Source organism: Canis lupus, chromosome 13 (genome assembly GCF_003254725.2).
Source record: "Canis lupus dingo isolate Sandy chromosome 13, ASM325472v2, whole genome shotgun sequence".
In the NCBI taxonomy this organism is placed as follows: Eukaryota; Metazoa; Chordata; class Mammalia; order Carnivora; family Canidae; genus Canis; species Canis lupus.
In genome coordinates, this window is record NC_064255.1 from 2,294,486 (window position 1) to 2,320,659 (window position 26,174).

The following is a 26,174-nucleotide window of genomic DNA, read 5'->3' on the forward strand; positions in this document are numbered from 1 at the left end:
AAGCATATTTCTTTATCTTCAGCTGATTGACCAGAAAGAAAGAGCCAATTAATTATTATCATGCCAAGCAATTATTACAAGTGCAGCCAATTTTTCACTGTATCGTGATAGCAGGAGACAAAAAATACCAAGATATCTGGAACAAGGGGAATAAACAAAATCATTTTAGATGGTAGTTCCCTTTTGTTTTTTTTTTTCCCCACAAGTCAATGAGTAGCCAAGTTCAAGTTTTTTAGAGATTACATCAAAAAATACTCTAATACAAGCATTTGTTCTGAGAGCTTTGATTTTTAGAGCATTGGAGATAAAAATGCATGTACTTTAAGTTTTCAGAATTAAAAGATTTTTGAACATGGAAAAATTCCAAATGAAGTTTTTAAAATAATCACCTTGGAAGGCTATATTTATTCCAACAATTCTACTATTTGGCTCAAATCATTTGAGAAGTTCTTCTTTCAGAACTGCTTTCAAAGCTACTTATTATAAAAAAAAAAAAATCACTCTCGATCATATAGTGACATCTTACTTTGGATCCACCCTAAACCAGTGATTCAACTTGGTATGATATTCTACTTGTTAGACTTAGCTCCAAAAGAACTTTTGGTCATTTCCAGAAATCAAATTGACATTAAGATAATCTAAGCAGCTGTATTGGGATCTAAAGGTTATGACCAATAAAGCATTCCAAGTTAGCAGTGCTGAAATAAACATAACATCTCCCACAGTGAATATTGTGAGAAAGATCAACATTCATTTGATGACTACATTATGATGCTTATTTTAAAATTAATAAATGCAAATCTCTAGCAGGTGACTTTTTTCTAGTTTCTTTACCTCAAATAGTCAGAACACCTACTATGTGTCAAGAAAAGTTTCAATCTTACAGAAACATATTAGTATCTTCATTTTACAGATAAGACAACTCGCTCACACAGAATTAGTGGAAAAGCTAGGATTTAAATCCAGACAGACTGATTCCAGAGTCCAGGCTCCTACTCATTACGTATGTCTGGTAATAAATATCCATGCCCACACAGAGAAGAGGGATATCATTTCCAAGTGGACCACTCCATGGCTACAGTTGACTCTACAGGGTTTAGGTATATCAGGTCTCCTCTGAATTGCTTCTGGACCCATACTTACAAATTATTATTAATACTTTTCAGTTCCACCTCAACTCTTCAGAAAAAGCAACAGAAACAAGTCAATGAGCAAATAAGCAAGAAAATCTGTGTACATTGTATAAAGTATTAAATGTTGAAGTTTATTTAATTTTAAATTTGATTCTATTGAATAAGACCTTAATAGCATAAAGTACATGACTATTTCAATATACTGTGTAGGAATGTAAATTATTTTCTTGACAAATTTCTGTATTTTTCAAGTTTTTCCATTTTATAATCAGTGAGAAAAGCATTTTTCTAAAAATGACTGAAATCCCAATAAACAATGAAATTCTATAAATAGGAAACATTTTTCAATTTTTATTCAAAGAATATTAAGAGATTCAGAACTTTTTAATTTTTGACATTTAGGAGATGCATATATTGTTCACATATAGATCCTCAGGTAATTTAAAAATTCCTAGCCAAAGACACAAAATTCTTAGTGTCCCTCTAAGATATGATTGTAAATCCTTGATCCTGGAATTAGATGAGACATCTGTAAATAAAAGATGATTTTATTAAAAATCTTTGCTACGCTTTGCATAACATACCTTTATGAACAATAGTTCAGATTATCCTCAGCTATCAATTATATAAATCACCATGGCACTTCCCTTTTCTTTTCTTTTTTTTTTTTAAACAATAAAATCTTTCCAACCTCAATACCATTTTCTCTTCCATAGTAAATGACGAGTACTTTTGGGACAGAAATAATAATAACACATTAAGCACTTCTGAAAGCTAAAGGGAGAAAAGGTAGTAACAGGAAGTGAATACTGCATTTTTTTATTAAGATAACTATAGTGCTCTGTATATGTCAAATATTTTATTAGAAAAAGTTAGACATAAATACCTGCTGCTCCAGATTCCTGACTATAACTAATGGATGAAGAACGTATAGTTCTCAGACGTAAACTCTGGGCTCTCTCTTGTCGAGCAGCATCACAGGTCTGATTGGGGTGCCAAATCTGTTTACAATGGTAGCAAAACTCTGTTCCACAGCCTTCTCGCCCACAAGTTAATTTTGGACAGCTAGCACATCCAAATGCTATCACAGCATATCTTCGAAGAATAAGAAAAATGATTTAAAATGGTACATAAAAGATATTAAGTAAAACAATTATCCAACTTAAATGCATTCCTGAAAAAGTTTTCTATTTATGCGTGAGCAAATGGTCATAAACCCTAATACTATCTCATCAATATAAAAATGGGGAAAAAATGAGTAATTCACAAATGAAGACACATAAATGGCTAAACAAGGTTCAATGTTCAACTTTTAACTTTCAATTTTTAACTAAGATGCCGAACTGTATAGATAACCTAATCCCAATTTTATATACTAAATTAGTATTATGTGCAGCCAGAAAAAACTAGAAAGGATTTACACCAAAAATCTTAATAGTACTTTTGCTGGTACTAGAGTTCTAATTCTCTTCTTTATATATTTATACATTTCTGATTTTTATAATTACCTATTACTTTTAAAATCACAAAGATTAAAACATTACCTACTTAAAAATATCACTGTGAATCAACTACCCCTATTAGTTAACGGCAAAAAATTCATAACTTTTGTGATAAATTAATAAAATTTTGTGATAAATAAAACTTATAATTAATAAATGTCTAGGGGACTATGATCCTTTTTTAAAAAAAATATTTTATTTATTTATTCATGCGGGGAGGGGGGTGGTAGAGGCATAGGAAGAGGGAGAAGCAGGCTCCATGCAGGAAACCCGACGTGGGGCTCCCCACGTTATCCCCAGGATAATGCCCTGGGCTGAAGGCAGCACTAAACCACTGAGCCACCCAGGCTGCCCTGATCTTCTTTGAAAGAGACACAAATAAGTCTTATCTATGTACAAGAAGCTTTTATAAGTATCAAACATTTCCTTTTGCCTGGAAATTTAGGTGAGCTTTCAGGGTTCCTCTTGTTATTGGCAATAAAATTTAAATAGTAACTGTAACTGATATTTTTATTAAATTTTAAGATAATCTGTAAAATTATAAAATTTTAAGTCAGGAAGTTCCTCCACTTTTAGCCCTGTTGCTCCCTTAGTATCTTTTAAACTTAAATTTTACATCTTTAATTCCATTTTATTTTTCATAGACCAATTCTCCAATTACCACCGCTATCACAAATATGTTCAAGCATGATTAAATTAAAGGCAAATTATATATCAACAAAGGGTTATTTAGGAACGTTTACTTTCCCTGAGGGCTTATTTACTACAGTTATCAATAAAAAAAAAAAGTCCTCAAAAACTCTACACTTCCATTTTCTATCAAATTATAATCCTAAACAGTCTTTAAAATAGTAATTTCACTGAAAAGGAAATGATACTATCTTCTAAAACTCTTTTCTATCCTAGCTTTTCTTGAAGGAAGGAAGGAGGGAAGAAGAGGGGAAATCTGTTTGTGTGCAGGGGACAATGATGCTAAGATCAACTATTTTTTAAGGTCAGTCACAATTTATTAAGGCAGAAGAAAAGTTTAGGCAACCTGGTCAAAATTCCACTTCTACCACTTATTCTCTGTATAGTTTCATGTAAATTGCATAATCTCCCTACAAGTAAGTCTTCCCAAAACATAAAACAGGCATTCAACAAAGTTTGGCTTAGTGTTCAGCCAAAATCAGCTTCAGCTTTAGCCTTAATCTTTAGAATGCCAAACAAGCAATTCATCATTTCAATAACAGTGCTAGTACCTCTGTACCTGTACCTGTCATATGACCATATGACATAAAGTTACTATCCTTTCTATATCAACATAAATAACATATGGAGGGTGCCTGAGTGGAGCAGTCAAGTGTCCGATTGTCAGTTTTGGCTCAGGTCATTTCAGGGACATGAGATAGAGCCCTGCATTGGGTTTGCTGGGCTCTGGGCTCACTGTGGAGTCTGTTTGACACACTCTCTCTCTCTCTGAAATAAATCTTAAAAAAATAAACATTGGTAGGCATTCTAGATACAGAATAAATATCTTACTGCTTTATATGGTGAAACTTTACTGGAAAACTGAAGTATAAATGTGCACTGTGTTGGAAGAATAAAATGCAGCAATTATTAGTGAGAACTGTGAAAGCCAAATTTAGATACAAACTTTCAAAACATTCAACAGGGACATAGATTTACACTTACTATGAACATTGAGAGAGCTATAACTAAATTTAAGAATAATACAGATTTTCTGAATACATATTTAATAAAAATATACAAGGTAGAAATAACCTTAAAAATTACATTATGTCATGATTCTAACCTTTACAGAAGGTTGTTTAGTATATTACCATATCACTAAACAAAACTTAAAAAAGGACTTAATTTTTTCCTTTTAAAAATTTTTAAAGTCAGCCAATTAGCATATAATGTATTATTAATTTCAGAGGTAGAGCTCAGTGCTTCATCAGTCTTATACAATACCAGTGCTCACTCATTACATCACGTGCCCTCCTTAAGGCCATCACCCAGTTACTCTACCCCCCCCCCCCCATCCACCGCCCTTCCAGCGACCCTCGGGTTGTTTCCTATGATTAAAAGTCTCTTATGGTTTGTCTCCCTCTCTGATTTCATCTTAGAATTGACTTAATTTTTAATTAATGATTTTAAGCTGTGAGTCTTTTAAGAAAAAGTCCTATTAGGAAATTCTTCACATTTTGACAAGAATGAAAAGCAAAATGTCAACTTTGCCATTTTAAAATCTCATGACAAAAGAATTTCCACAACCTGGTACAATATCCATGAAAAGATGAAAGGGTATGGAGAAAAACCTGAGGTCTCAAAACATATTTTATTCTCAATAATCAAACTTCAAAAGAGCTTCACTTATTGCTTTAAGATAAAAATTCCTTACAGTTGAGTCTAGGGACTTAAGCTTGTAGAGAATAACTTATAAATAGGGAATACTTACTTGGAATTTTAAAAATATGCAGTATAATTATTTGGAGTAAACTAAAAAGCTGACATATAGACTAGCATTCCTGCATGGCAACACCAAGTATTTAACATTTGATTTTTTTTAAAATTATTTTTAAAATACTTCTTAGAATAATATTTTACAATTACTTTTGTATCCTATAAGTTCATCACACCTTAATTAGTGATATTTGACTTTGGCCTCAGAGGAATATTAATTTAACATCTGGTCATTTAGCATTTGTTGAAAATAAATGTAGGTTTGATGCATCACAGAAATTAGGATATAACAACAAAAAGAGTTGTGATATTTAAATAAAACTGTGTGTGTATGTTGTGGAGAGAGAAAAAGGCAGGGGAAAGAGGGTTTGTCTATCAGTTTTTCCTTATGCTAACAGTTATTGAGTGCTATGTAAATGTTTATGTTCATAAACATTCAATCCTAATAACTTTGCTAGGCATATTCTATTCTATAATATAACTAACTTGCATTCATGTATTTTGAAAACAGAATGTTAGGCCTTTTGAAGATGATTTTCATTGTGTGTGGGCCAAACATTTTCCATTGGAAAACAGCTGTCAAATAGAAAGCAAATGGTAAAACTAAATTAAATATAAAATGCTCCCTCTAAAGAAAAATTTCAGGAGTCTCTCTGTGCTGGTGCATTAAGTGTTATATGGGAAAAGAACACTCAGCAGGTCAGAGATAACTGAGTAATACTAGCTAACCTAACATTTTTGGCTTGAACAGTAACAAAATCTTGGTTTAAGAGATGGCTCCACGTCCTTTTAAGATCCATTATTTAACTCAAGTCTTACTTTCCATCTCTATTTTTCCATTTCTATCTACTTAAAACTGTTTAAACCTACCTATTTAGTGGAGTGGAGGGACAGGAAGAAAGTGGTTAAGATTTATAAGACATAAGGACTGAAATAGGCAGTCCTTCCAGAAATATTTTCTGTTCACTGGATTGCCAAAAGGATGTCTATACTAAGAAAGTACTCAATGGTCAAGTTACAAGAATGCTAAGCAAAACTAAAGTACTTTTTCATTTTTTTTTAATTATAGGATTTTCTAAAAGAATTTTTAACATACCAATGATCATTTTATAGTATGCATTATTTTCAGAATTCATTTCACCATAACGTCTATTTCCTGGGAGAGTTTCATAGTAGTAAAGTTCTACAAATTACACTACTGGTAACAGAGGAAGGAGAGATACCAGCTAGGGTCTACAGCAAATTCCTTATGAAGGAACAAGTAAAAAGGTCAAACTATATCTAACATGAAATCCAATCCTAAGAAAGACATACCACTCCCCAATAAAAATTTTAATTAAAAAATGAGAAAAAAAGAATGAAGAAAGATTACCCAGGAGTCAAAGCTACTTTTTTCCCCCCAAAAAGTAAAGCTTTAACACAACTTTTAGAGAACAAAGAAAATATAATCACAAATACCCAAACCATTTGATCCAGTTACGGAGGAAAGTCAAATTTTGTATCAAAATCAATAGGCTTATGTTTCTACTTGCTAGAAGTTACTATTATTTGATGGAAAAGGATTCACTCGCTTAAAATGTTTGGGAGGTCTAGATATGTGAGGCTCACCTCCTGTTCCCTCTTTCAGGAGCTGCTTCTTACAGAGGATGCCTTCTTCAGTGCTTTCCACTACATGCTACAGGTGAGGCCTACAGTTATCGAGAATTGCCTAGACTATTTGGAGAAGTCAGTCTCATTTAGGGACAGTGTCAGCAAGCCATTCTGCCTGCATATCTAAAGCCACATTCTTTAGTAAACTAATCAGTAAGAGAAAGCGGACATGTCTCTTGTCATATCAACCTGGTTCTGAATGAGGGTTTTAGGGAATGTTATTTTTATTGATTCCCTTAAAACTACCAAAAATTTTAGTATCAATTAACAATGCCTGGTGTAACAGCAGTATATACTAAATTACACAGCATTAAAATATATCTAGATCAATTTTATGGTTAGGAAGAATAAACTACAAAGAAGAAACTCTCAGCTCAAGCTATCTTCAAACCCTAAACTCAAACTCTCAGAATACTTTTAGGAATATCTAACAAATACAATTTATCACTAGTTACGAATTGCAAATTCCCTGAAACACAGTTTACTCTTTTTTAAAAAATACTTATTTTTAAAGATTTTATTTATTCATGAGAGACAGAGAGAGAGAGAAGAGAGAGAGAGAGACAGAGACACAGACAGAGGGAGAAGCAGGCTCCACACAGGGGAGCCTGATGTGGGACTTGATCCCGGGACTCCAGGATCAGGCCCTGGGCTGAAGGCGGCGCTAAACCGCTGAGCCACCTGGGCTGCCCCACAGTTTACTCTTTATGGCTCCCTATACACAAAACCTGCTGTTTTCTAAGTCACATGTATTTGTTTCCTCTGGAGAAAACCAAAGGTTGGATCTGTTTTCTATATAAAATTTCTAAAAGGTCAGCCTACACAAAACATTCCAGCATGTCAATAGATGGTCAAGTTATGGCTAAAACCCTTCTTTGTAGGATGGAAATAAGAGTTATACAGAGATTAACTATATTTTTAAAATATATATTATTTAGTTTGTAAGCCTATGGACCCATTTTTTAAAAAATCCATTATGAATAGTGTCCTCCACCTTAATAAATTATTAGAGTCACTTAAATGTCAGCCAGTTTGACACTATACAAACCTGATTACACTGCTTTAAAAAGATCACATTACTTTAAAATGGCGTACTGAGAAAAAAAAGTAAAATAAAATGGCTTGACAGTTTCTAAGATATATGACTTATGTTAGTGGCATACAATCAGATTGATTCATTCAACAACTCTATTGAACATGAGGTTAACCAGCAGTTACAAAGAAAAATCAAATACTTTTTTCTTTTTTGCCCTTGAGAGGCTCACAGACATTATTCTTGTATAATAAATGTTTTTATATATTCAAAGCTCCCCAGCAAAGTCAGAAACACTCACATGAGATAACAAGGATAATGTGTGCTGGTAGAATGGTGGCCTGGCCAATTGAAACAAGTGATGATAAAAACTAAATGCCCACTTTTTTGCTATCTGCCTACAATGTATAAAGTGGGCTTCCTGGGTAGAAGGTAATCAGGTATTTTTACTCAAGACAGGTTCTATACTTTCCTTCCTATGTGTCTCTCACTCCAACACTTCTCCCTAGCCACAGCCAGATTCTTCTCTGAACCTGTGTAAACTGCATGTTTTAGAAGCAGTCTAGTTAACTTCACCCTGGTTAAATCATAGCACACAGGTTGGGCTCCTTCTCAAGAGGACTTTTCCAACATACTGCCTTTTTTTTTTTTTTTTTTTCAACATACTGCCTTTTAAAAAAGCTTAATTTGTCGTGGCCTTCAAGAGAGTGGAAAGAATATTAAGTCAGAAATCCTTTTCTTTCTACTCTAAGCTAAGAGCAACATTTCTCAAAGTGTATTAAACTACATGTTTAAGTAAAATTAGTGTCAGACACAGAAAATGGTCATATTGATAAGTATCAAATACAAAAGAAAAAATTCATTTCACATACAGCATTTCTAGAAAAAAGCCTTCCAAGTGTGTTGTACAACAAAACGGCTTAAATACTACATACATGCCAATGATTCTAACTGGCTAAGTATTTTTATTACCCACTGCCAAACAATCAGATATTTACCAATATTACTTATGTCAGATTTAAATAATAAATGAATTCTAAATGAAAAATGTCTTTCTATGGATCCAAAGATTTTAATAAGTTCCAAGAGGGCAGAGAGTTTTGTCTTCTGTTCCTCATTAAATTTCCAGTACCTGGCATACAGGTGCATTAAATATTTGATTGAAACTTAAGAAATGGACACAAGGAATGATAAATGAGAGTTGTAAAAAATTTGCTGTGTGCTAGGAATTATGCTAGTAATAAAATTACTAGATCTATCCCAATCCTTATAACAATGATAGGACAGAGTTTCAAAATCAGGTCTGTATGTGCTCATGCTAAGTAAAATTTAAACCTTTAATGAAGGCATATGTAGTATTCCATATTTTCAAAGTACACATATACACATATAAATTTTATATTACTGGGTTGCCTGGTGGCTCAATTGGTTAAGCGACTGCCTTTGGCTCAGGTCATGATCCCAGGGTCCTGGAATTTAGCCCCATGTCAAGCTCTCTGCTCAGCGGGGAGCCTGCTTCTCCCTCTCCCTCTGCCTGCCGCTCCCCAGGCTTGTGCTAGAGCTCTCTCGCTCTGTCAAATAAATAAAGAAAATCTTAAAAAAAAAAAAAAATTACGTTACTGGATGACGGTTTCTACATAATGCAACCATAAAGCCTACAATGTAATCAAGTATATAAAAGATGCTCTTAATCTAGAGAGACAATATAAATCAAATACATAAATAAAAGTATGTTAACATGTTTTGTCCTTTGTGGGTAAGACTACTGACAACCGCAAACCAAACCAACAGTTAATTTATAGTCAAATTAATCAAGGCTAATTCTTTGTTAAACAATCAAGTGGTTATTTTCAATAATAACAGGATCTGTAGGTGTTTCTATTATAACATTTTATACTTGAGTTAACCTTTAAGTTATAGTCTCCAAAATATTTAGAGTATTAAGCCATTTCACTTTTTTCTTTTTAAAGATTTTATTTTTTGAGAGAGAGAGAGCGAGCGAGCACGCGCGCCAGGGGAGGAGCAGAGGGAGAGGGACAAGCAGACTCCATACAAGTACAGAGCCCAGTGCAGGGCTCAATCCCATGATCCTCAGATTATGACCTTAGCAGAAATCAAGTCAGATGCTTAACCCATCAAGCCACCCAGGTGCCCTAAACCATTTTACTTTTTAACAATAAAGTCTCAATAAGAAGAAAATAGGCAAAAATAACCCAAAGTATGACTTTCTGAAACATTTTTAAATTTTACTGAAAAATGTCACATATACAAAAAAGATTTATGAACAAATACCCCTGTATCTACCACACAAACTAAGAAAAGTATCAGTAAGGTGATCATATAATTAACAACCTAAACTGGAACACGTGAGAAGGGTAAAGCTATTAAAAATTACAGCAGCACCATAAGCATAAACTGAAACTATCTCCAGCAAGTCAGAACCTATGGTTTTACCTCATTTATCAGTGGCTTTAGAAGCCCCTTGATTGCTCCTTCAAGTTCACATCCTCCTTTCAATAAGTAACCATGAAACTAAATATATTCATCCATCTTACTATTAATGAATATTTTTTCCTTGTTTGCTATTATGAACTTTTTTAAAAAAAACATTTATTTATTTTAGAGAGAGAGACTGCATGAGCGGGAAGGGCAGCATGAGAGGGAGGGAGAGACAATCTCAAGCACACTTCCCATTAAGAGCAGAGAAGAGCCAGGGCTTGATCGCAGGACACTGAGATCACTACATGAGCTGAAACCAAGAGTTGGATGTGCCACTTAGGTGCCCCTATTATGAATATTCTTAAACATTGTCTCCTAACTAGATGTCTCCTGGCACACAAGAGTTTGTTTCTTCAAGGTATTTCACAAGGAGTGGATCTTCTAAGTTACAGGGCAGTGTGTATTCAATTTTAAGAATATGGCAGTAGGTGAGCTAATCTTACACATCTATTTTCGTTTAGTTTTTTCCATTTATAAAACTTTCCTTTATAATCTGTTTTGTTTTGGTGTGTTATGCGTAAGGAAAACCTAATTTTTTTCCCTTCCAATAACTACTGTTCACAATTCTGTACATTGAAAAATCAATCCTTTCCCAGTTGGCTTATTAGATTTCCCCTAAAATCAAGTTCTTATACAAACAAGAGTCCGTGTCAGCTACTGTGTTCTATTAGGCTGATACAGTTGATACCCATTAGGACCACATGAGCAATCAACACAGTTCAAGAAAATATTTAGTGACCAGAATATTTGTGCCCAGGATTTATTTTCTCATTATTTATTTTCAGGGCCATAGGTTACGACACTTAAGCCTTTTAATTCATTCCATCATTTTCAAACTTTTTTTCAAAACTATTAAATGCTTGAAGGAACTTGTGAAGCACTTTTTATCCTGGGGTTCCATAAAGATAAAAAACCACACTCTTTCTCCAGACAAAACACAATATATAGGCATATTCCTCACTATCTGAACTCCCACTAAAGGAATATTTGCTATAATGATTTGCAAGAAGTGTTAATATAAAATTTCCTGTGTGTACGCTTGCACCAGTGAAAATGTACAAGGGTCCATGGGACAAAGAGTGATACAACTGTACCCAAGCTGTTCTTACAGAATACTGTCTCCTATTCAAGTTATTTAAAGGTATTGCTCATTATCCCCATTTTCTTCTCATCATCTTGAGAGTTTTTTATTATTTATGTTCTAGTATAAGCTCCATGCATTGAGAACACAGTTCAAACGTGATAATGAATAGTATTTCTGAGTCCTTCACACAACTAATGAATTCATAAAAATGTTAAATAATCAGTTAATATTTTTAAATGCTTTATTTACACTGAAATCTTTGGTGGATAGGTAAGTGCTAGTTATACCTGGGAAAACTGGGATTTGCAAGGGCTGGAAACATATTATTAATTTTCTCACATAAAATTAAAGAACATAAACCAGATACAATCTGAAAATTTGCTACTCAACAAGCTTTTAATAATAGATTTGATTCAGACAATGAATCCTGAAACTTCATCTGAGAAATTAACGTCATATTCCATCCTTGTTTCTGATTATATCCAGTTAATCTTGGAAGTTGTGGGTTTTCCCCAAGTCTTATTTATACATAGCCTCTAATAGTATGCTAAATAACATTCAGCTTTTCTTATTCTTGAAAAGCATAGGACTGTTTATTCCTAGTTATGACAACCCTACACAGCAAATGCTCTACAAACAAAAGATGCTGTTAACATAATAATCAAATACATAAGCAAAATTATTTTAAATCTGGAGACTTAGCAATACTTAGGTCATACCAACATGTACACATGATACTGTGTGGTACACATTAAGGGGTCTTTTGAAAAGGTCATCTGAGTTTATACAACCAAAACCCTTCAAAACCAAAACCAAACAAACCCCTAATCATTTCATCTGCTACACCAAAATAACAATTTTCCAAATGAATAGGGAAAATCAGTTTTGCCCACAACTAGATCCTGTTCTCTACCATCTTACTTTTTCTTGCGAAAATGTCCTTAAGTGAGTATGTGATGAGACACAATATAGAAATGAATAAGATAATATTCTTGCCATTAGTATCTAACACTGTGCCTGGCATGTAGTATGCACTCAATGTATGTTTGTCTACCGAATGAATGATGACTGAATCACCTGACACGTTAAGATTTTTCTTCTAATAGCTAGTTCTTTTTCTATCCACAGAAAAAATATTAACTCAAGAAAAACCAAACAAAATCTTACCCACAGTCTGGAGCTGGACACCACCTACAATCAGGATCTGCAACAAGCCACCGTCTAAGCATAAATTCTTCATATTTTTCCATCAAGACATCATCACTTAATATCAAGCGAATATCATGGGGATTAAACCGTTCAGTACATTCTGGGCAACTGATATTAACTCTACTTTCAGAAATTTCTATCCTTAGATATTGTCGTAAGCAATCCACACAAGATCTATGATGACAAGTCATTATCTCAGGAAATCTGTCTTTAGAATGCCGCAAAAGGCACAAAGGGCACTCTATAAAGTCTCCAATTTGTTTGCTGATAGAAGTTAATCCATTGTCAGAAGAGGTATTTGTAGAGAAAATGGAGTTCTTATCAGTACACATTTCAGAATGTATACTTTCAATGCTTGCAATTCCATCCACCCCGCCATTTAGCTCCCTGGATTTACGTTTGTTATCCTTTTTCCTCCGAAACAGAGAGCCTATTGAAATTCTTCTTTTTTTGGGTGCCTTTTTCACTGAAGGCAAGCTTACAGATGAAGCAGAAGACTGAAGATCACGATCTGAACCCATTTGCCGATGTAAACTCATGTCTAAAATGCTCATTAGAATGGAGTCAGGATCCGTGTTTATACACAGCCCTTCATTATATTTAGAGATAAAACCTATTTCTTGCTCTTGCATTCAGATTAAGCCATGATGTAAGAGAATCCTACTTGGTTCTTTCAGAGAATTCTTGAAAAAGCTTGACTCACAGAAGACTATTATCATAGATGGTCTGAAAAACAAAACACAACACCAAGATCATTTTATTGTATTCTTAGTCTGCATGTTTTTAAAATAAACTTAAACCTTACTATGCAACTTCAAACCAGTATGTTCTTTAATTAGGTGGTTTTTTTTTAATAAGACCAATTTACTTAGTCTATATGAGAATGTAAGAGTATATATACAGTGAGCACTAAAACAAGGATATTCCTTAATCTTAATTTAAAAAAACTCTAGATTTGAGCTGACCTTATTAAAATCTCATAAAAAATTTTGATCATTTTCACTGAGATCTCAATGATTCCCTGCTGCTTTTAAGAGTTCTTTTTAACTGACAATAAAATATACATGCAAATATGAAGGATTATTAAGTATAGCTTATACAATCGTAAGAGCAAAGTGTGTGTGAGCTCTTACTTTGACAGATGTGATGACTTGTCAAGTTACAGGAATTCATACAACATAATGATATATCACAAGGCTGGATACAAAGACGTGGAGCAGGATACAGTCCAGAAAAAAGTCCCACATATATGCAGATACTTGAGTTAGGTCAAAGGTGATATTACTGAGCATGAAGAATGGCTTTTTCAAAAACAAAACAAACAACATAATATTATTTAACTGGTTACCATCTGAGAAAAGGAACTTAACCTAAAGCTGCTCACCTCATGCATAAAAATCAATTCCAACTGGTTCACAGATTTATGTATGAAAAATAAAATCATGAAGCTTCCAGAAGTCAAAAGAAGAGAATATTTCTGTGAAAGATTTCTTAAATATACAAAAGTACTAACCATAAAAGAAAAGACTGACAAATTGGAGTATAATAAACTCACCAGACAGTATTAAGGGAGTGGAACAATACATTTGCCACATATTACTAACTAATAAAGGACCAAGTACCCAGAATACGGAAAGAACACTAACAAATCAGTAAGACAAAACAATCAAAAAGAAAAATGGGCAAAGGATTTAACAGGCACTTAACAAAGGATATGAAAAAGTGCTCAATAATATTTGTCATCAGAGGGGTATACATTAAAGCCTTGTTGAGACACACACCCAGCAGGATGCCTAAAATTCAGACCGATATTTCTAGATATTAACAAAGATATGGATTGCTGGTCAGAGCATAAAATGACACGACTACTTTGTTTAACAGTATTTACCAAATTTGAACACATAGATACTCCATCACCCAATTACACTACTAGAAGTAACTGCTAAGAGAAATGAATGCATACATGCACCAAAAGAGATACATAACAATATTAATAGCAGCATTAGGCCTAACAAACCAAAATACTAGATGCAACCCACACTCTTCCAACAATAGAATTGTATAAATTCACATTCTAGTATACTAGAAATCAATGAAAATAAACAAAATACTGCTTCACACAAAACAAGAATGAATCTCACACAGAAGACGGCACACTGTATGTATAACTCTATTTAAATAAAGTTAAAACCAGGCAGAACTAATCTATGATGATAGAAGTAAGAAGTATAGCTACCTTTTGTGGGGATGCACAAAGGGCACTTGGACATATGTAGTAGTTACAAAGGTATGTTCATTTTGTGATAAATCGCTGACCTACAAACTCACGTTTAATACACTTTACTGAATGATTGTTATATCACACACACACACACACACAAAAAAAGCTTCTTGAGCTGGTATCTACACATATCCTTGAGAAAGTCATATTGATTTCCCAAACAAAATCTAGAAAACATTTCACTCAGGTAAACATCAGTTTATATTTTCCCATTATTTGCAACAGTCTGTTAAGTCTGAGGAAAATATAGGGTGTAACAGTAGGTTTTACTAAAATTTTCTGCATATTTTCTTCCATGTTTTTATTTTATCTTGCAACTTAAAATAGCTTCTTTACTCCACAGTGCAATATATTTATCATAGACGGGAACTACAGAGGGAATCTATTTTGGGGAACTTATCATAAGAATTTGTCGGGACACCTGGGTGGCTCAGCAGTTGAGCGTCTGCCTTCAGCTCAGGCCGTGATCCAGAGTCTCAGTATCGAGTCCCACATCGGGCTCCTGCATGGAGCCTGCTTCTCCTCCCTCTGCCTATGTCTCTGCCTCTTTCTGTGTCTCTCATAAATAAATAAATAAAATCTTTAAAAAAAAAAAGAATTGGTCACTTAAAGTAGTAAACCAATGGTACTTTGACAGTATCACCTGGGAAATTTTTCAAACTACACACTTTAAGATCGCCATATATTTTTTTTTCCTCCAAAGGAGAACCCTGTGAGAGTGAAGTACGTTAAAAAAAAAAAAAAAAAAAGGATTAAAGAGAGAGAGAGAGATCATGCACACATGCCCAGAGGTGGGGGTGAGGGACAGAAGGAAAGGGAGAAAGAATCTCAAGCAGACTCCCAGCTGAGCACAGCGCCTGACATGGGGCTTGATTCCCATGACCTGAGCCAAAATCAAGAGTCAGATGCTCCACCAACTGAGCCACCCAGGCTCCTCTAGAAGTACTCTTTTTTTTTTTTTTTAATTTTTATTTATTTATGATAGTCACAGAGAGAGAGAGAGAGAGAGAGAGAGAGAGAGGCAGAGACATAAGCAGGCTCCATGCACCAGGAGCCCGACATGGGATTTGATCCCGGGTCTCCAGGATCGTGCCCTGGGCCAAAGGCAGGCGCTAAACCACTGCGCCACCCAGGGATCCCTAGAAGTACTCTTAATACTTAAAGTAGGATAACATGGGCAAACTGTGACATCCTATTTAGGAAATACTCCTAAAACATTGTGCATATATACAAATATGCCTCAAAGTAAAGATAAATCTGAAAACTAAAACTTTAATATTTCTATACTGTAAAAAATAACACACTGGGGCACCTGGGTGGATCAGTGGTTCAGTGTCTGCCTTTGGTTCAGGACATGATCTCAGGGGATCAAGTCCTGCATCGGGATCCCTGCAAGAAGCCTGCTTCTCTCTCTGCCTCTCTCTCTCTGTTTCTCATGAATAAATAAAATCTTAAAAAAAAAAAAAAAAAACCCACCAAACCTATAACACAGAAAGACAATGATAAATTATAAAAACATGTATAACAATGAACAGATTTCCCTACTATACAAACAGCTTTCACACATAAGATACAAGGACAATGGAGAAAAGAATTACAAAAGTGAGAAAGATAGGATACAGTTTTTAACAGGGATACAGTTTTTAACAACAATCACAACTAAAGAAATGAAAATTCAAACATTATACACCCTCTTTGTGCACATTAGATTGCAAAGATTGTGAAGGGTTGGTGAGAGTGTACCGAAATATACATCTTATATACTGTTGGGAGTATAAATCAGCATTATTTGGGGAAACCAATTTGGCATTATCTATTAAATATAAAATGGAAATTTTTTTAATGATTTTATTTATTCATTCATGAGAAACACTGAGAGGCAGACACATAGGCTAAGAGAAAAGCAGGCTCCATGAGGGGAGCCTGATGTAGGACTCAATCCCAGGACCCCAGGATCACGACCTAAGCCCAAGGCAGACAGTCAACCACTGAGCCACCCAGGTACCCCAAAATGGAAATATTCTTTAGCCAGCAATTCTACGTGTAAAACTTATCCTTCAGAAAATATAAGGACACAGGTGTGCAAAGACAATGTGCAAGGAAATTCACTACAGCTTAGTTGATGGAAACAAACAAGACCAAAAAACCCACACACAACCTGAAAATAACTAAGTGTCTAACAGGGGACTGGTAAAAATAATTAAACCAACCACAATGTATGTGTAATGATATGGAAAGCACTCTCTACATAATGCTGAGAAAATAACTGCAAAATAGTGTGTATGAAGGCATTTATGGAAAAAAACATATCTACTCAGGATTACATATACATATGCAATTTCAGGAAAAATGTTAAATCATTGACAATGGCTACCTTGAGGAATACAATCTAGTATTGACTTTCTGCCTTCTGCAGAGTTTAAAACTGTATCATAAGCATCTACTAGAGTTAAAAAAACAAAAACTAATTGAACCCCACAATTAACAAGAAACATATTTTGCCCTAAAGCTAACCAATCAAAATAAGGATGGGTTCCAGAGTTTGTGTGTTTTATATTTAGGTCAGTCATTTAGTGGCAGACTCTGATTAAGAACCACTAATACTAAGGAGACTTAAAACACTCTCACTTAAAAAAACTACATGGGCTTTGCCTCTGAAACAAGGCTCCTTGTTTTTCATTACTCTAGGTACAAAAAATAAAAGTTCCAACAAAAACAACTCAGCTTATTAGTCATTGTCAACCTAAAAGGATTACGGTGAGGTATCTCATAACCTATGGCATAGGTTTGATGAAAGACTTAAAAATCCACATAATTTAATGACTATCCTTCTGCAGAAATAATCCATGGAACTATCTATAAGGCATGTAACTGAAGAGTATTAGGAATGTCTCAATCAAGGGAACTTTGGCTAACTTAGGATTTCTAAGACTACATCCTAAACTGCTTAAAAAAAAAGTACTACAGAAATTCTGCCAATTTGAACAGATGACAAAACGTGTGAAATTAAAAAAAAAAACTTTCAATGATTCAGGAACTTATTTTTAGAAAAAGTTGACTTCATTCTCCAGTGAAAAATAAAAATCTATTATTTGCATGATTTAATATAGTACTATTCTTTCTGAACTCAACTTTTTTGAAGTAAACTATCAATTATCAACTATATGAATTTGTATTATGTTCTGCCTCAGAAATGTTCACACCATTAAGATAAAAATATTATTTGAGGGTTTTTTTTTTTTTTAAGATTTTATTTATTTATTCATGAGAGACACAGAGAGAGAGAGGCAGAGACACAGGCAGAGGAAGAAGCAGGCTCCATACAGGGAGCCTGATGTGGGGACTCGATTCCCGGTCTCCAGGATCAGGCCCTGGGCTGAAGGCTGCACTAAACTGCTGAGCCACCTGGGCTGCCCCTACTATTTGAGTTTTAAAACAAATGTCTGAAAAAAATAAAAATAAAAATAAATAAATGTCTGGGCTACAGGTTGGAAAAAGAATGGAAAATATATTGCATATAATAATACCACTATATATTAGAGTTTAGAAGTCCTTTTTATCTGTGCCTTAATTCAAACCTCACTACTCTAAAATAGGTATTATTAATCTTATTTGATAGGAAAGCTGAAGTTCAGAGAGAGTAAATATTGTGAGGTTAGTAAATGATTGGGAGTCAAATTCAGGTGTTCTGATACCTCAGCCTCAGTACCATCATCTGCCTACAGTTATCTTCATGAAACAACTTCTCTAGTCACTATCAACATTTCAAAAATTATCTCAGAAAATAAGACAATCACATCTTGCACAGCATCTAGGGCTGGTCTTAACTATCCTTCAACTCCATTATCTCACTCCAGCCATTCCTCCTGTCTGAAATGCCACTCCTTTTCTCTCCTCCTAACCAAACTATACTCAACTTTTATAACTCAGATGAAACTTCATTTTGTTCACTTTTTTCCCAATTATCTTTAATTTTTAAATAAGGTTTTTAAGGTAGAACTTGAATATTTGTGATTTAATACAATAGAGCCAAGATGGTGTCATGAACATAAAACATAATGAACAAATGCCAAATGAGTATTTCTTAAAATGACACACTGTTACTGAAGTGATACTATTCCTTAGCCACAAGAAAGTATCAGTCTTGTTATTCCACTGTCATACCTCCTAGGAACATATGTACTCAATTTTTATTTTATTTTTTTATTTTTTAAAGATTTTATTTATTTATTCATAGACACCGAGAGAGGCAGAGACACAGGCAGAGGGAGAAGCAGGCTCCATGCAGGGAGCCCGATGTGGGACTCGATCCCGGGTCTCCAGGATCACATCCCAGGCTGCAAGCGGCGCCAAACTGCTGCGCCACCAAACTGCTGCGCCACGGGGGCTGCCTTCAATTTTTTTAAAGGTCCAATTAGTTCATAATAGGTTAACAAAGAGAAGTATCAGTCCACTGTATTAAGATATTATACACAAAAGCTTAGATATTTATATGATAGAATAGTACACACCATTTCAGAGAAGGAAGAGATGATAAAAGGCAGTAAATGTACTAGTGACATAATTTGAATTATCTCCAATTTCTAATAATCCCCAATCTTGGAAGCTCTTTAAACTGATGTCCTACAAGATTCCATCAAAATCCTAGAGGAGAACATAGGCAACACCCTTTTTGAACTCGGCCACAGTAACTTCTTGCAAGATACATCCATGAAGGCAAAAGAAACAAAAGCAAAAATTAACTATTGGGACTTCATCAAGATAAGAAGCTTTTGCACAGCAAAGGATACAGTCAACAAAACTAAAAGATAACCTACAGAATGGGAGAAGATATTTGCAAGTGACCTATCAGATAAAGGGCTAGTTTCCAAGATCTATAAAGAACTTATTAAACTCAACACCATAGAAACAAACAATCCAATCATGAAATGGGCAAAAGACATGAACAGAAATCTCACAGAGGAAGACATAGACATGGCCAACATGCACATGAGAAAATGCTCTGCATCACTTGCCATCAGGGAAATACAAATCAAAACCACAATGAGATACCACCTCACACCAGTGAGATTGGGGAAAATTAACAAGGCAGGAAACCACAAATGTTGGAGAGGATGCGGAGAAAAGGGAACCCTCTTACACTGTTGGTGGGAATGTGAACTGGTGCAGCCACTCTGGAAAACTGTGTGGAGGTTCCTCAAACAGTTAAAAATAGACCTGCCCTACGACCCAGCAATTGCACTGTTGGGGATTTACCCCAAAGATACAGATGCAATGAAACGCCGGGACACTTGCACCCCGATGTTTAGAGCAGCAATGTCCACAATAGCCAAACTGTGGAAGGAGCCTCGGTGTCCATCGAAAGATGAATGGATAAAGAAGATGTGGTTTATGTATACAATGGAATATTACTCAGCCATTAGAAATGACAAATACCCACCATTTGCTTCAACGTGGATGGAACTGAAGGGTATTATGCTGAGTGAAGTAAGTCAATTGGAGAAGGACAAACATTATATGTTCTCATTCATTTGGGGAATATAAGAATAGAAGGGAAGGGAGAAGAAATGTGTGGGAAATATCAGAAAGGGAGACAGAACATAAAGACTCCTAACTCTGGGAAACGAACTAGGGGTGGTGGAAGGGGAGGAGGGCAATGGGTGATGGGCACTGAGGGGGGCACTTGACGGGATGAGCACTGGGTGTTGGTGTTATTCTGTATGTTGGCAAATTGAACACCAATAAAAAAATAAATTTATTATTAAAAAAATAAAAAATAAACTGATGTCCTAGCACAAGGATTTGTCAGGCTGTAATGCATTGATAATATAAAGTAATGAGGGTTGAAAAGACAGTTGGGCTCCATAATGTTATGGTCATTGGTTTAGTGGGAATGCCCAAAATAAAAGCAGGGATGTAATTAGAGATACTAGAAGAGTTTAGTTACTGAAATAGAAAAGAATAAAACACAAGTAGATCCTAAAGTATGTATTTTCAACTAAGTATCTACAATCATAATCATTGTCACACCAATGTCACAACGTATTCTAGTCACTTGTTAATTAAGCTATGAGAAAGGTCTCTCCTTTCCCTCTTTCTCAGTCTAGCATAACTCCAACAAGTAACCAAGACTGCAAATTGCTGCTACACACTCATGCCCCTAAAGAAAATGGTTAGGGAAATTAGTTTTATTGCTGGCAAAGGAGCCCAATTCCTGACCTTCAATGGACTTCAACTGAAGAACAGCACTTAAGTCTAGTATTGAGAAGGACAGACTCACATCTGCTCATCTAACCTTCAGTGTTAACCTTCAGTTCAGTGTTCATATCCCTTAACATCAAGATCTCTTGGTTCTTACCTTTTTCTACCTTTTTTGGGGGGAGGAGGGGGAGGAAGGGGGGAAGAGAGAGAGAAAGAGAATCTTAAAGCAGCCTTCACACCCAGTGCAGTCAGTGCAGTACCAGCCACGGGGCTCAATCTCACAACCTTGACATCATGACATGAGCCGAGATCAAGAGTTGGATGCTTGCTTAACTGAGGTGCCCCTACTTTTTTCTACCTCTTGAGAATATTTAAGGAATTATGAAATAGGAATGGCCAAAAACAAAGGTATTTCTACTAACATGTGTCAAAACTTTGTAGACTAAAAATTTAGTAAAAGTGCTGGTAACTTTGTGCTGACTCATTAAATACATCTAATTTGACACACTATTTTTAATACTTTGTAAAAATTACAGAAATTGAGCATTCTAGTTGAAGCATCTGATCAACAATTACAATACTGTTTTAAATGAAAATATGTACCAGATTTTAAACACTCAATTTATAAACACAGGATAGACAAGAACAGTCAGAAAGCTCAAATCCATACAAATAGTACTATATCTATTGTTTAAGAAAAGTGGTATGTGTCAGTCAGGGTCCTGGCAAAAACCAAAGTATTCTCAAAGAGGTAACTGAGGGGCACATTTTAAAAAGTGTGGGCAGGGTTAAAGGAACCAAACAGGGATGGCAAAGTACTCAGGAACCCACTGCCACCCTTTGGAATGAAGGGGCAGGAGGGAGCAATTACTGAAGAGAAGTTGTGCAATAGCAACTGGAAGAATAACATCCAGCTTCTCTCTGTCGCTCTCCAATACCCTGCCAATGCCTCACACTGCTTAAGTCCAACAAAGGAGACCAAATGAGGCAGTTCAAGTCAACTACCTTTGGGGCTCAGAGCAAGGCAGAGAAGGGGTAAGAGAGGATCTGGAGGGGCAAATAAAAAAAGAAATCCAATACTGGATGTAAAAAAAAAAAAAAAAAAAAGAGGAGAATTTGGGAGTCAAGACCTGGTTTAGCTACATTAAGTTACAAAATCCCTGTATAAAGAATATCACTGAGTCTTTATCTCTAACTACAAAATATGGATGATACCATACAGACAGATATTAGGGGAACAAAGTGAAGCTGACATGTGCTAAATACCTAACAAAACAGCACTATATTAAATGTTAGCTGAGATGAAATATAAGACAAACTTTGTATCCTGGTGCCTAACAATGTGTAATTTATAGCAGATTCCCAATAAACTCTGGTTAAATTATGATGTAGAACACACATAAGTGGAAATGAGGAACTGAGACGATTCTGTTTATATTTTTACTTTTGGTTTGCTATCACTGTGCAATCCTTATTAAGGAATACAATCTTACTATATTCAGCTTTTTACACTGTGAAAAGATAAGAACCTTTATCCCAGGAGTGCTATAGGAGAAAAAAAAAAACATGTTAAGTATCTTGACACCATGTCACCTCAAGAACTATAGATTTAAGATTTCTCCCAATTGTAAACATCTCCTAACCGCAAACACTTCGATAGCACCCAACTGTCACCCACATGCTAAATGATTTAAAATGAATGAGAGAGTATTCTGGAAATGCAGAAGGCTGGGCAAAAAAAGTTTACAGACAATCACTTCCCAAGAGAAAATTGCATTATACTCTTGATCTGTTTTTGCCTCTGTTATTCAGCTAAAATTAGGTTTCTTCTGTTACTTCTCAGAAGGTTAAAATATAGAGAAAATCCAACGATTTTGTGTTGATGGTCTAAAGATTAAGTATAAGAGCAAAAAGTATCTACAACTTCTAATTTCAATTTTTTTCTTTTCAATGTCTGACACCCAGATGTTCAGCATCTCTAAAAACTTGCATGTAATAAAAGTAGCACGGAACAACATGACTAGCATTGTTGAAAAGAACAGTCAAATACAAAGTCATTTTTTGTTTGTTTTTAAGTGAGGAGGAAATAAACAGAGCCCCATCTAGTGGTCACTAATTTTGGTTGCTAGCGAAGCCTGCGCTATCTTACATTCAAGGGAAAGAGTCAACAAAGAAGATAAACAAAACTTTCTATTTTAAATATTGTATTCTGTATTAAAAAGCATAACAGGCTATTAAGCTGCTTCGTAGCAATATATATTTAGGTTGTAAAGTTGGGAGAAAATAAGGAATAAAAAGCTTTTTAATTTAAATAGCTATATATTTGGTATTATATGTGAGACCAGGAGACAAAGAGGGATATTTGCTTTGGTGGCAATGATATTTTTAGTATTTCTCACATGTTTACAAGTCATTTGTATTTCACTTTCTGTGGCCTAACCACATGCTCATATCCCACTGTTGGTATTTTCCTTACTGATGTGTAAACTTACTTATATATAAAGAACACTTGCTTTTATGTGTCAAAACTTTAAAAAATTGTTCTTGATTGTATGGCAATTTTCCAATACAGGTATTTCAAATTTTCTTAATGAGTTCAAAATCACTTATCTTTCTCTTTATGAGTCTTGGGCTCTATACCTGTCTTGGAAGAATCTTGCTTACTCCAAGAGTATATTTTAAAAATTCTCTTATGTTTCTTTCTGTTACTTCTATAGTTTATCTTTTTGCTTAAATCTTTCATCCATTTCAATTCATTTTAATGTTAGGAATAGGTGAGATCAAAATTTGATGTTATCTAAATAGCTAGTCAGTTACCTCAACACCAGTTGTTGAATCATGATCTCTTTTTCACCCACAATCTCTATTTAAATAAGCTACATTTTGGTGTATGAATTCTTACTATCTAGATGGTATGGACTTCTAAAATAAGCTCTTGAAATAAACTACCAAACCGTTTTGTTTCAATTTGTACTCCCACCAGTCAGAAAGGTGCTTATTTCCCTGAATTCTTTACCAACATTCTACATTATTTCAATAGCTTTTTCAGAGTGGCAAAAAACAGTAAGTAGTTCAATTTCCATTTATTTGATTAGTAAATAAATCAAACATTTGTTCACACTGTTCTTTATTTCTTCAATTATTTATCTGTTCATATTTTCGGTCCATTTTCACACTAGAACACTAATGTTCCTCTTTGATTTTAAACATTCAATATTTACTAACATTTGCCCTCTAATTTTGTAATATTTTGAAGAGGGTGAAAATTTGTATTTAGTCCCATCTACCAAGCCTTCTGTAAATTCTTTTCTTAATGCTTACAAAATCTTTTCAGAGGACGAAATCTATTTATCAATACATCTACCATTTTGGTATTCATTCCTTCTTAATTCAGGATCCAAATTTCACCTGAGGTCTCTTCAGTCTGAAGAGTATCCTACAGCATTTCTTGGTATGCAGGTCTCCTTGCAATGAATTCTCTAATTTTTATCTGAAAAATGTTCAGATAAAACATTTTTATTACCTTCATGTTTTATGGATATTTCTGAATTTAAAATTCCAGGTTGACAGCTTTATCCTTTTGGAACTTTAAATAGGTCATTCTATTGTTTCCTAACCTCCATCATTTCTGATAAGTCATCCTTCATTGATATTTTAATTCCTCTGCATTGTCTTTTTTTTCCCCTTTGGCTGCATTCCATTTTTGCTTTCTACCTTTGATGTTCAGCAGTTTAAGATGTGCCTAGATGTGGTTTTCCTTATATTTATCCTGCTTGGGATTCACTTAACTTCTTGGATTTGAAATTTATTTAAATTATATAAGTAAATTTTCTAGCAATTACTCCGTCAAATAATTTTTACCGTTTCTTCTCTCCATTCATATGTTAGTTCAATACTGTTCCCATTGGCTCTGTTCATTTTTTGTAAAGCTTCTTCTCATTCTTTAGACTGACAAATTTTTACTGGTCTTCAAGTTCACCAACTTCTACCTCTATCATCCCCAATCTGTTAAATCCAGTCAGTGAAATTTTCACTTCAGATATTGGACTTTTTAGTTCTAGAATGTCTATCCCTTTTTATAGTTTCCACTTCTCCACAGATTATCCATTTGTTGAGTCATTATCATGCTTCTTCCTTTAAGTCATTGAAAATATTATAGTTGCTTTAAAGTCTGTGAATTCTGCTAATATTAAGGCCTGCTACCATTTGAGGGAGATGGTGTTGACAGTAGGTCATATTTTCCTGATTCTAGTAACTGCTTATTATAAACTGGATATCGTGGATGATATATATGTTGTAGAGACTTTCAGAGTCTCTTATCTCCAGAAGAGTGAGGATTTGCATTATATCAGGCAGTTAAATCAATGGCTAATTAAGTTGGACTTCTGGAGGCCTGGTTACACTTTTTTAGAATGAGTCTTGAAGAACCAATTGTTTACTAAGCCCCTTTAATTTGGCAGGAATCAAAAACCAAATTCAGTCTCCCCTGCTAAAGATACCTGTAACATTTGTAGTTAGCATCTTCAGTCTTACAGCTATTACGGTATCTTCCATCAACAATTCAAGGGTCATCTAGGTATTTTGGGAGAGGATGGGGAGTTTTTTCATAGATTTTAAGGCTATCATCCTGTAACTCCCTCCTTTCTGGAATTTATCAATTTCCAGCCATTCTCACTCCCAAACTCTACTCCTTGACAACTCAAACCATTAAGACCCTGGTTTTCTGCTTGCTTTCCAGTTGCCTTGTGCTGCATCAACTTTTCCTCAAGAGGAAAGCTGTATAAAAAAATTTTTTTAAACATCTGGCAGTTTTCAAAAGGATATCTTCAACTAAGTTCTGAGATATAGTATCCTTGAATCTGCATGTGATGTTGTCATAGGAAAGCTTAGCCTAACATAAAGTATACATTATCTCTAAAATAGAGCTACTGTACTGCTTTTAAAAACTGATCTTTAAAAGGTATTCTTGCATTATCCAATACTTGGAACTGTAATGGCTTCTAGGAATAACTAAATATGCTAAACTTTTTGTCTTTTACTATAAGTAACTTGTATAAGTATTAATTCATTTAGTCTTTCAATAAATATAACCATTGTGTATCAGGTGCCAGATATTCTACTAGGTGGTAGATAT

At 34.6% G+C, this 26,174-nt stretch overlaps 1 protein-coding gene and 1 long non-coding RNA gene across 3 annotated transcripts in view; one reads left to right on the forward strand and one right to left on the reverse strand.

The window, feature by feature from the left end:
• The window catches only part of RNF19A (ring finger protein 19A, RBR E3 ubiquitin protein ligase), a 52,392-nt gene that overhangs the window by 14,517 nt on the left and 11,701 nt on the right, over positions 1 to 26,174 (reverse strand). Inside the window, exons 2-4 of one of the 2 annotated variants that reach the window (XM_025450140.3) lie at positions 13,692 to 13,859; positions 12,517 to 13,284; positions 2,020 to 2,228 (exon numbers count right to left, since the gene is read on the reverse strand). In XM_025450140.3, coding sequence (XP_025305925.1) covers positions 2,020 to 2,228; positions 12,517 to 13,190 — 883 coding nt within the window. In that variant the 5' untranslated portion in view covers positions 13,191 to 13,284; positions 13,692 to 13,859. The remainder of the gene's footprint in view (positions 1 to 2,019; positions 2,229 to 12,516; positions 13,285 to 13,691; positions 13,860 to 26,174) is intronic. The other variant, XM_025450141.3, reaches the window with a different exon arrangement.
• Positions 3,540 to 12,716, forward strand: LOC118350015 (uncharacterized). The gene is made up of 3 exons (XR_004803041.2): positions 3,540 to 3,629; positions 6,711 to 6,764; positions 12,478 to 12,716. It is a non-coding gene; the product is annotated as an uncharacterized LOC118350015 (long non-coding RNA).